Source organism: Cyprinus carpio, chromosome A15 (genome assembly GCF_018340385.1).
Source record: "Cyprinus carpio isolate SPL01 chromosome A15, ASM1834038v1, whole genome shotgun sequence".
Lineage (NCBI taxonomy): Eukaryota > Metazoa > Chordata > Actinopteri > Cypriniformes > Cyprinidae > Cyprinus > Cyprinus carpio.
Window position 1 is genome coordinate 15,250,821 of NC_056586.1, and position 11,779 is coordinate 15,262,599.

An 11,779-nucleotide genomic window follows, 5' to 3' on the forward strand; every position below is an offset into this window, starting at 1 on the left:
GGGCAATAACTATGTAGTCCATAAATGCAGTTATGTGCACCTAAAATTCTAAATATTGGGTCAAAAATTGCCACTGTATGAGTTTTTTGTCTCATTTTTATCATATAAGTGATATCACACGAGTTCTGTTTTTGTCCCAAATAGCACGTGTGCAAATGTCAAAACAATTCAGTAAATAAGAAGTTAATATTGAGTTATATTTAAGCACAATAGCGTTTGTTTTACTACAGAAGTGTTGTGCGTCACTGAGCAGCTCACAGCGGTGAATCATTTCTGAATGAATCCGCGTTTTGAATAAATTCGGTTGAACCGATTAATTCCTGAATGAATCAGCCGTTTGAGTGAATGAATGAATGAATGAATGAATGAATGACTCAATGACTCATTCATTAAGACATTTACTGCCACCTACTATCAGTCTTAGTTTCTTATTTGTATCATTTAATTAAAAAAGAATTTCATATTTACGAAAAATCTATATAAAAACATAAGAAAAAAAAAACTTTCTACTTTTTGTAATATCTATTGCATGCTTTTCTCATGTAACACAATAATGACTTTAAATTATATTTTGTGCTTAAGTTCTCAGCCAAATGATGTGCGATTAATTAGATGAATACACTGTCATTAATTAGATTAAAAATTTTAATCGATTGACCTAATTTAAAAATATATATTTTAAAAAGTTACATCCTTGCTAACTTATAAAAATATGTAGTCAGAAGTGCTATTAAATGAAAAATCACACATACTGTCCAAAAGTTTGGGGTCAGTCAGATTTTTTTTTTTTTAATGTTCTCTTCTCTACTGCTTTCATTGAATCAGAAATAATCATTTCATCACAGTTTAAAATGACTGTTTAATCTATTTAATCTTATAAAATAACATTTATTCCTGTGATGCAAAGCCAAATCTTCAGCAGCCATTACTGCAGTCTTCAGTGTCACATGATCCTTCAGAAATCATTCTAACATGCTGATCTGGTGCTTAAGAAACGTTTTGACTCATTATCAATGTTGAAATCAGAACATTGAACAATGTTGAAATGTTCTGGTTAATATTTTTGTGGAAACCATTATACATTTGTTTATACATCAGGATTCGTTGATGAATAGAATTAACAAAAAAACAGCAATTATTTTTTACATTTGAAAATTATGTCTTTATGACTACTTTTAATCAATTTCATGCATCCTTATTGAATAAAAGTAATTAATAAATTTTAAAAAATCTTACTGAATAGTCATGTATGAACACATCTAGAAATTATAAGAAATTATAATCTGGTCAATTTATAAAGCAAATAAAGTATATTCCATAACTCCCCTAACAGATCTACAACATTTCTGCCTGCATACCATAGTTAATGTTACGGTAGTAAAGCCATGATCAATTTTCATAATATTTATGCTTTTAGAAACATAATCAGCTCTTGTCATCATCCCACTGAATTTTAAACAGGCTTTCCAGAGCACTTAGAGGAAGTGTCAAGTATCATGAAAACAAATCACAGTCCCATGATGACATACTTGATACTTGATTTTGTCTTTGCAGTGGGACACTGTCACCCCAGCATCACTCCGGCCGCTGCTGCTTAGATGGATCTTCTGAATTCAAACACTAGATTCCTCCATGATAATATAGTTCTGTATGCAAATCGGCTGGCAGCCACTCTGCCAAAAAACTTAGTGTCTTTTATTTGGTCAACTCAGGGTAAGTAACTCTGATTATACAGTTTAAAAGAAATATTCATCAAAATCTCATCTGGATGCGTGTCATCTTCCAAAGATCAGAGGCTAATGATCTTGCCTTGATTATACACAACATCAGGATGTCATTGTTCTATATTAGTGAGGTTTACCTAACTTTTTAAATGTAAAATTGTGAACAATTATGATTCTAATATTAGCAGATAATGAAAAATAGCAATTTTTATGTCATCTTTACTTGCCTTTCCAGTGCATATCATGGACATCTCACCTCACTCATTGACATCAGCCCGTACAAGTTCCGGAAACTGGAGGGTCAAAAAGAGTGGGTGCATGTGGTGTGTACAGGACAACTTTTAGAAACCATTTTAAACCAATAATTAAGGCTCATCGCCACATATCTTTCTTTCTTGCTTAAATTCAGGCACCTCTCCCTGATACTTACCACGGTATCTACCGAGAAGATCATCTTGACCCAGGACAGGCTTATGCAGACACTGTGAAAAGTCTTATTGAAGAGGCACATAAGGAAGGCCGTAAGGTATGGTAGGAAAAACCAAAGTCATTAAATATTGTTGTTTGTTTCCAAAAAATATATATATATATTGATTATCCTTCTTAAAGGGATCGTTCACCCAAAAAATACTTATTCTCATGTCATTCCAATCTAAAAGACTTTCTTTCTAGTGTGAAACAAAGTTTTTTTTTTAAAAAACATCTCCATGTTTTTGTTCATGCAGTAAAAGTCAGTGGTGACCAGTGTTGTTTTGGACCCCATTGACATTCATTGCATTGACAAAGTCATATAAGTTGAGTAAATAATGACAGAATGTACATTTTTGGGTGAATTATCTCTTTTGTCCATAGATTTCATCTTTTTTTGCTGAGTCTTTACCCAGATCATTTTCCCAACTGGTTATTGTAAAAGAGTAGCAGAGTAAGTCTCTTTGTCTTTACTCTTTATTCAGGAATGAAGAGACACGCAACATTGTATTTTTACCCTCAGATACGTTCATGAAGCAGGAGGAGTTTATGTGGCAGATGAGATTCAGACAGGCTTTGGTCATGTTGGGAGTCATTTCTGGGCTTTTCAGCTTCAAGGTGAAGACTTCTGCCCTGACATTGTGAGAATGGGCAAACTAATGGGCAATGGTCATCATATTGCATGTGTGGCCACTACAGAGGAAATAGCTGATGCTTTTACAGCCAGTGGTGTGGAGTACTTCAACACAGTGAGAACCATTATGCTTCTGTGATAGGATATGTAGCTTTTACATCCTTTGAAGAGTTTAAGTAACTTTTGTGTCCCATGCAGTTTGGTGGTAACCCAGTATCCTGTGCCATTGGTCTGGCAGTGTTGGATGTTATAGAGAAGGAAGACCTCAGAGGCAAAGCTGTTCTTGTTGGAGGCCATCTTAAACAGCTGCTCCTTCAACTTCAGACTAAACATCCACTCATCGGAGATGTGCGGTAAGTACAGAAAATCAATCTTTACTGAGACCTTGTAAAATGCTACTGTAACATCATCATGCTGCAATCTCAAAGAAGAACATTAACAGATGTGTCTTATTTGCAGTGGTGTTGGACTGTTTATAGGTATGGAGCTAGTTAAAGACAGAGTGTCCAAAGCTACAGAAGGATCAGCACATCTTGTTCAAGGTACTGACCATTTATTTTTCTTTCTCAGCTAGCTACAGTTACCTGACAACCGACTACCCTTTCTGATTTGATCAGGCTGAAAGAGGAGCGTATAGTTATGAGCACTGATGGACCACGGGACAGTGTCATCAAATTCAAACCTCCAATGTGCTTCAGTATTGAGGATGCTGAGAGAGTCTCTACATGCATTGACCAAATTCTCGGAGGTTGGTAGTAATTTAACAGTTAATTCAGCACCTGATAACTGATTATCTGAGTCTGCAAATATGCAATAATTTTGTTTAAAATAATATTTATTAAGTGAGAAATTAACGGTTTGTCTTTGAACTTACAGAACTGGGGGATACCTACCAAAAAAGGGAACTGCGGATGAAATTGAGGTTTAAAAAACATGACAATAGTTTATTAGTAATGTAGTGCATAGAGCAAACTTTATACATTTAATAACTGACTCCATGTGATTTGCATTCTTGAATATAAATCTGTTTATATTCAGAATTTGGTTAGAACAGAAAGGTAAATTTACTCATGCTTCAACTCTGTCAGAATATTTTTGAAATAAAACTTATACATATATACAATATAAATCACTTTTTCTACACAAATACTTCAGCTACCATAATTTTTATATTACATTTGTACTCAAAATTGTTGTGGTTGCGCTTAACAATGACACTGATTCAATAATACATGTGGTTATTGACAAGATGATTTGCTTTTTTTGGAAAAACATTTTTACCCTTTGTCAATATTTTTGCACGACATAAGACAAACTTTAAAATAGTGTTTAAAATAGTGTAAATTAGCCACATAGACAGTATTTGTGATCTCTGCCAGAGAGAAGGGAAAGGCAGTTTACTGGTATGTAGTTTTATATTATATTTAAATGACTAAATGTTATTTTTAAAAAAAATTATAATTTTAAAGGAAGTGTTAAATTAATAAGTTAACTAAATGTTTTACCTGACTATATTAATTCATACAAAATCATCTTGTGTAGCATCTGGAACCTGAAAAACAATGTTTAAATTACAAAAAAAAAAAATAATCCTGAAATTCCAAAATGCATGCATGTGTTTGAGCAGGTCTCACTGTGTTACTGTGAAGATTGAGTCCTGAACTTACGGTCTGTCTGGTGTTTCTCAGTTTCTCATATCCCAGTCCCTCCACGACTAGCAGCCTGAGAGGAGTTGCTCCCTCTTTTATCATCCTCACCACATCATCAAAATACTCTTCCTCCACATTCTGTCCATCGACTTCTACAACCACGTCCCCCTCACAGAGCCCAGCTCTCTCTCCTGCACTCAACGTCATCACCTATAGACAAGGAGACTTACATGTATCCGTTTTTCGTAGACTTGGAAAAGCATTTTTAAAGCTATAGTCAGTTATTTTTCCGTGTTAATGCTATAATTTAATGTCTCTTTAAAATGCAAAGATAAATCTTAATATTCCTAATTTAATCATATATTTCTATTTAAAAAAGTAAGTAAGACAAGTTACCCTTAAAATGTAAACACTGTGGTGCTATCAAAATATTATTCTCTTTGTTGGAGTATACCAACCCAGCATCACTTAACCAATGGTATGGGTTTGGGAGTAGGACTGTTATTTACCTGACCAATGACAGATGACAGACGGGTTTGAGGAGACGTGTGTGAAAACAGTCATTTTTGCTATAGAGTGCTGAAATGATTACATATTTTTTTTAGGCCAAAACCCAGAAACTTTTGTTGGCCACAGAGCTTATTTTCTGCAATAATCCAAAAGTCAATGGAAAAATTCTGTTGGCTTTTTGTTGAGGGAACCAGGGTTATGCAAATATCTAGGTTGACCTTCAAAAATACATCATCACTGCAGCACTCTTTTCCATTTGATGAAATTTACATTTAAGGCTCTTTATATATAAATGCTTGCAGTACCTGACCGATATACGTCCCAGGCTTATTCTGAACACAGCCTAGTTTGAAGCCAAATCCAGCACCCTCCTTGTGAAGCACACAAAGTCGAGGATTTTGGTGTCCCTCTTGATGTGGCAAAGGAGGTTTAAGGAATTGTTCCCTTTTTGGAATATTGTCTTCATAGAACAGCAATGGAGAAATATCCAGCTGAAGTGGTTCAAAAAAACAGACAGTCTCTCAGTGATAAATCCAACCACATACCGCAAAAATAATGATTCCCTATGTTATCTAGGTCACTGCAACCCCACCCGTTCCCTGGGGTTCATGTCTTTTCCAAACAGTAGATACATTTCATTTCAAAAACACCTGTTTGGTGAGTACTATAAGAATTAGGAGCTTGAGTTTAGGCCCTTGGTTAGCCCTCAGGGTCAAATGTCTTCAGTCAGAGGGAAAACATGTTGATTTAGCAGCTGTTCGCAAGCTGAATGCTATCACTCCTGTTTTTTGTATGATCATGTGCATTTTCATGCATAAGCACCTGTGTGTAATAGTCTCTGCCAGGGATGGAGATGGTGGTTAGGGTGACCTGCTGGCCGCTTTGCCGTATTTTGCTGACGATGCCCTCATGCTCTGCATCCTCCACCTGCTCCCCATTTACCGCTAGCACAAGCTCTCCATCCTCCATTCCTGCAGCCTCAGCTGGGCTGCAGGGGTCGATCTCTCGTAATACATGAGCTATAGAGTCAACATAGCACAAAGTGATTGAAATATACTGTATGCTGAAATAATGTCTTCTGACTAGTTGTACATTTAAAGCAGGGGTTTTCAAAAATGTTTGATGCAACGGAGCCCCAAATATGATAATCCCTTAGCGAGGTACCCTCTTCCTAAAATATAGGCGGCTATATATTTTTTATATATAAATTTACTTTTTTAATTTATATTTCAAATAAAGACCTATTTATACTATGAAAAATATATATACAGTATAAAATAAATATCTATTAATTAATAATTAAATTATTTAATATTACATTTATTATAATATTTGTATTTATTTATATATTTGTAATATTTGTATTAATACATTTTATATTTAATAATAATATCAAATAATTATTATACCATTTATATTGTAAACATATTATATATTTAAAATATTATATTATATTTTTATTTTATATTAAATATTTATATTTAATACAGTTTTCTCCTGCACTAAAGAAAGGTATTATTTATATACTATTATAGTTTTTATATTCAGTTTATAATATTTTGAAATGGCTTTTATTTTTATATTCTCAGTTTTCATTTGATGATATTTATCATTTTTAGTAGTTTTATTTTAATATTACTATTTAAGTTTAATTTGTTTTATATTTCAGTTTCAGTTCAGGTTTTTTATTTTCAGTAAATTTAATGCTTCAATTTAAACTCAGTTGCCAATACTACATCTCATCTAATACAGACAGTTTTCTATCTAATGTTTAAATGTTATGATATTTTAGCTTTATTTCAATCAAAATGTTTTAATTGTTTTTATTTTAGTCAATACAAGTGAGTGAGTGAGTGACGTGACATTCAGCCAAGTATGGTGACCCATACTCAGAATTAGTGCTCTGCATTTAACCCATCCGAAGTGCACACACACAGAGCAGTGAACACACACACACACTGTGAACACACACCCGGAGCAGTGGGGCAGCCATTTTATGCTGCGGCGCCGGGGAGCAGTTGGGGGTTCGATGCCTTGCTCAAGGGCACCTAAGTCATGGTATTGAAGGTGGAGAGAGAACTGTACATGCACTCCCCCCACCCACAATTCCTGCCGGCCCGGGACTCGAACTCACAACCCTTCGATTGGGAGTCCGACTCTCTAACCATTAGGCCACGACTCCCCCATAACGCTGGTAAAGAATCAGCGATTTCTCACCAGTGCGTCCAGATCGTAACTTCTCTTGCCTTAAGAGGAACCCATATCCTTGTGGTCCTTGAGTCAGGTGTAGTGTTTTTGGTCTGTAGGGTAGATTATGAGTTTTGGCGAAAGCAGGAATTATGGGTAATCCCATACGATTATAACAATCTTCACTCCTGCTGTCAACTACCAAGACAGTCACATGCTCTTCACATTTCTTCACCTGATGGAACAAAGTGAAATCTAGACGCGCCCCAAAAACAGAACGATTACAACGTATGTAAGGCAATAGATACTATTCAAGTGCACTTACCATTTTTGAAAGTGCTGCATAACTGAGTGCTGAAATCATAGCTCCATTGATCCAAATCAGCCTGTCTCCATTCTGGACTCCTGCTCTCTCAGCTGGACCATCAGTCACTGAGCTGAGACGATAACGGCCTCGCTCACCTACTCTCACAAATGAACCAGAACTGTCCACAATGACCCATGTATACATACACTATGACAAAACTACTTTTTTTTAACATCTCTTCTAGGGGAAAAGTTCCTCATTTAGTGTACTTGGACATCATAAAACCCATGGATGCATAAATAAACAACAGGCCTATCCAAGAGTATGTTTACTCTCAGCCCATACTGATTTCCTCTTTTATTAGTGTACTACATTTTGTTTCTATAGTGAATGTGTGTGGTCTGGATTATTATAGTTAATAAAAAAAAATATAATAACTTATAAATACAACAAAATTTAAATTAAATTTAAATTTATGCATTTAGCAGACGCTTTTATCCAAAGCGACTTACAGTGCATTCAGGCTATAAATTTTTACCTATCATTTGTTCCCGGGGAATCGAACCCCCAACCTTGTGCTTGTTAACGCAACGCTCTACCACTTGAGCTACAGGAGCACTTTATTTTAGTTAACAACAAATGTTAACTAAAATAAAATAAAAATTACATTTAAAAAACTAGCATTTAAAATGAAAATGGAAAATATAAAAAATGTAAACTAATTCAAAACATTAATAAAACTATAATAGTGCCTTGATAAAAAAAAAAAAAAAAAAACAATGGGACAGTGGGCTATACTTAATAAAAAAATAGCTGATTTGGTCACCAAACATGCGGCACTGCATCTTAACCCATATGGAAATGTATAAATACAATATAATTTAAAGCCCTGAATATTACACTACCAGATTAGGTTACTTTCCTAAATATAAATATTCTACTTGTGACTTTAAGTATCTGTTTGTGAGTATTTTTATGATACGTCAGATGTTTTTGTTTTTTGCTTTCAGTGTTGATTACAAAAATAATTGTTGAATACGAAACCAAATGTGGACAGTAAAGTTGTTGCTGATATAGATGATAGAATGTGGTGTTGCCAAAGACATTTTATTTGAAACATTCATGTATACAAAATACTCTTTGTGCTTATTATGTGATGTTGGAGATAATAGATATGTGCCCTCTTCTGTGAAAAGTTTTGATAAACTTCAACTTGTTATGTGAATAATAGTTAAACTGGTAATTTTAAATAAATAAAAAATTAAAAATGTCATCATTCTAAGCTTCAAACATATGTTTGATGCAGTAGCAAAAGGAGCAGTACCTTCAATAGGAATGATGCTGAGGCCCAAGCCACTGCCAGGCTCTTTAGTGATGTAACATAACCGTGGGCGAGAATTGCCCTCTCTATGACGGTAAGCGCTGGTGAGCGACATGAGGTCTCTTCCCTCCGAAACCGCAAACTCATAATCTTGAGCAGTCAGCACTAACAGATATAACTTCAGCCCAGACGCTTGCACTTTCAGCATCACCTGAAAACAAGGCACATGTTACACACCTACGAGACTAAATCTAATACACAGTAAGGTATACTGGTAGCTCTTCCCAATCAGATAACATTAGTTAATGCATCCACTAACAATAAGCAATACATTTGTTCCAATATTTATTAATCTTTGCTAACATCAGTTAATAAAATGCAACTGTTCATTGTTAGTTAATGTTAGCTCAGGTCCATTAAATAATATTTACAGATCCAACTTGATTTTAATAATGTAAATGTTGAAATTAACATTAACAAAGATTAAGAAATGCTTTAGAAGTACTTTTATTCTTAGTTCATGTTAACAAATGGAACTTAATTGTAAAGTTTATTCAGTAAAATCTAATTATATACTTACTTAATCGAATTATTTACTTCTAATTGTGTTATATAATATGTGCACATTGGGAGTCTATTGTACTTTAAAGAATGTTTTGATATTTTTTACACCACGCTCTGGGATACTTGATTCTCATTGGTCAATCGCATCACTCAGTGTTTGTGTTTGACAGAAGAAAAGTCACACGTCACATGTGTTCTACAACATAATGTTACGTATGACAGAATTTTAGGTTGAACTATGTCTTTAATACTTTGCATCTACTTGGCAATATCATTTGTATTCCAGTGTCCGTGTGTTTAATTCACAGAGTACAAAGGCCTCATGTTTGCATAAGGAAGTGCTCTTACAGTCGAGTGCTCCTTGTCATCCACAAAGTCCTCATTGACCTCCAAAATACGGTCCCCCTTCCTCAGCCCACCCCACTCTGCGCTGCTCCAAGACTCCACCTGGCGCACCACATGTCCCCTGCAGCCAGCATCCTTACTCAGGTAGAAGCCGAAGCCCTGACCCTCTTCCCGCTTCAGAACACACAGCCGCGGATGCACATCAGCCTCTGGAGACAATTCATTCAGTATTCATATGAAATCATTTTTTCTTTCAATCAATGATTTATGTAAGTCACTGATAGGATAAAAATGATTGAGGAAGTAACCTTTGTCATCAGAGATTACTAAAGCGGGGTTGTCAATCCCTTCTTTTGGGTTGAACGTGAACTTCCTGTGAAAAACATTTGCGCTTTGCTGAACATATTTTTTTATGTAAACAAGCCAAAAAAAAAAAAAATTGATGATTTAGTGGCTAAAAAGTAAACCAGATTTCTTATGCAGAATGGTTGTCAGCGTGCACATGTAGGATCATCAGAGGTCAAAAGGTCACATTTAAAGAGCATTCTGAAGACTTACTTACTTTGGTAACTCTGCGGCATCCGCTGGTTCTGTGATAGTAAACAATTGAAATATATATTGCAAAAGTGATGTATACCTACTCAAAAATATCACTCAAAAAATAAATAAGTGATGCGTTAACTTTCATAGATATGTGTAAGAGTCTTCAATACAGTTTAATATTAACCATTGTCCAGTGGTGTGTGACTGGCAACCACCAACTGCTTTTTTATTTTTTTAACTGCAGAGGACAAACTGTTTTCATGAAAAACTAAAAAGGCAGACACTGAGCCTTTCTTCTTAAATGTGTGTAAACATGCCACATTATTTCTATTTCCATGGATCTAAAACCACCAAACATACAGCTCCTTGGCAGAGCTTTTTTTCAGTATTTGCCTGTGAGATGCACTGTTAGGCTGCTTTACGTTAAATTAAACATCAGGAGTTTGGCTTCACGGAAATATGATTAGAGATCACACAGTTGACCTGTACAAAATGCTGAAAAGACTTGAGATCAGAGTTTAAAAGGAAAATCCTCAGTTGACTGGATCCAGTGCTTAATATAATATAATATAGTTTTCAAACCTCAAGGAAAAAAATACATTTGTACAAACGAGCAATGAAGAAAATCATCTTAATTGCATAATTTTATATAAATAAAACTCTTTGATTACTGAAAACAATGAAAACGTCTACACAAATGTTAGTCTGCACAACCGCTGCAATGGAAAACAATGTATATATCCATACACAGTGGTAAATTACCTGTGGTGAATCTCATGATCCCTGGGCTTCGTGAGAGTGCAAGGTACACATTTAAATGAAGCATTAAAATGTTTTAGTCAGTATAGCTCCTCCTTGTTCCACCACAATAACACACAGGAGATTATTAATATTTAATCTCAAGTTTATGAGAACACCTCAGACATCATCAGATCTGAAGGGGTATTACATAACCAACTGTAATTAAGACAACTGACAACAAACTGCACTAAAATAAGACTGTTCGAGCCAGTAGAAACCAGTATCTTATTTAGCAAAAGTCAAAGCAATAGAGTATAACAAGACGTTACCTTTCATCAGCACTTTTAGTTTTATTTCGTTGTTATTGTACACCAAATTTCAGTCTCAGTTTGTTAGTTCAAACATTTTTTTAACCATAGATTAAGGCAAAAGATACGTTAATAATGCAGAAGCACCTAAAGCCTTGTCTTGGTTACTTTACTTTGCTAACCTTGTCTAGAGCACCATCTGACACTCAAATGTTGTTTAAAAAGTTTAAACATTTTCAAAAAGGAGTGACACATTGTTTTATGATAACAAAGCACCCTGAATTCTACATATGCATAGGAAATAGCTTCTAATTTGTCAAAAATTTGTCATCATGCAACAAGGAGCAGTTTTCAAGTGGTAATCCGAAGTATTACGGAGTAGCAGATATTGATCTTTCCCTCAAACAATCAAATAAAACTAATTTGTCACAGTGTTTTCACAAAATGCCCTAATGCTAAAGTACATGGATATGTTAAT

General features: G+C 34.8%; 1 protein-coding gene and 1 pseudogene across 1 annotated transcript; one reads left to right on the forward strand and one right to left on the reverse strand.

The window, feature by feature from the left end:
* The first annotated feature begins 1,366 nt into the window (after positions 1-1,366).
* On the forward strand, positions 1,367-3,949 carry LOC122147788 (annotated as a pseudogene).
* LOC109103213 (Na(+)/H(+) exchange regulatory cofactor NHE-RF4-like) lies at positions 3,744-11,074 on the reverse strand. Its single transcript, XM_042771160.1, has 11 exons — positions 11,015-11,074; positions 10,272-10,299; positions 10,018-10,082; positions 9,713-9,918; positions 8,804-9,011; positions 7,498-7,634; positions 7,203-7,407; positions 5,808-6,004; positions 5,291-5,476; positions 4,494-4,685; positions 3,744-4,378 (listed from the first exon to the last, which is right to left on the reverse strand). The coding sequence occupies exons 1-11, from the start codon at positions 11,028-11,030 to the stop codon at positions 4,346-4,348; spliced, it is 1,473 nt and encodes a 490-aa protein (XP_042627094.1). The 5' UTR covers positions 11,031-11,074; the 3' UTR covers positions 3,744-4,345.
* Between the last annotated feature and the right edge of the window lie 705 nt (positions 11,075-11,779).

Excerpts from the sequence above, each read along its gene's own strand:
- LOC109103213 (XM_042771160.1), bottom strand. Across the intron at positions 9,919-10,017 it reads AGTAATCTCTGATGACAAAG|AGGCTGATGTGCATCCGCGG; the intron begins GTTACTTCCTCA and ends AATTGTCTCCAG. Across the intron at positions 4,686-5,290 it reads CTGGGACGTATATCGGTCAG|GTGATGACGTTGAGTGCAGG; the intron begins GTACTGCAAGCA and ends CCTTGTCTATAG.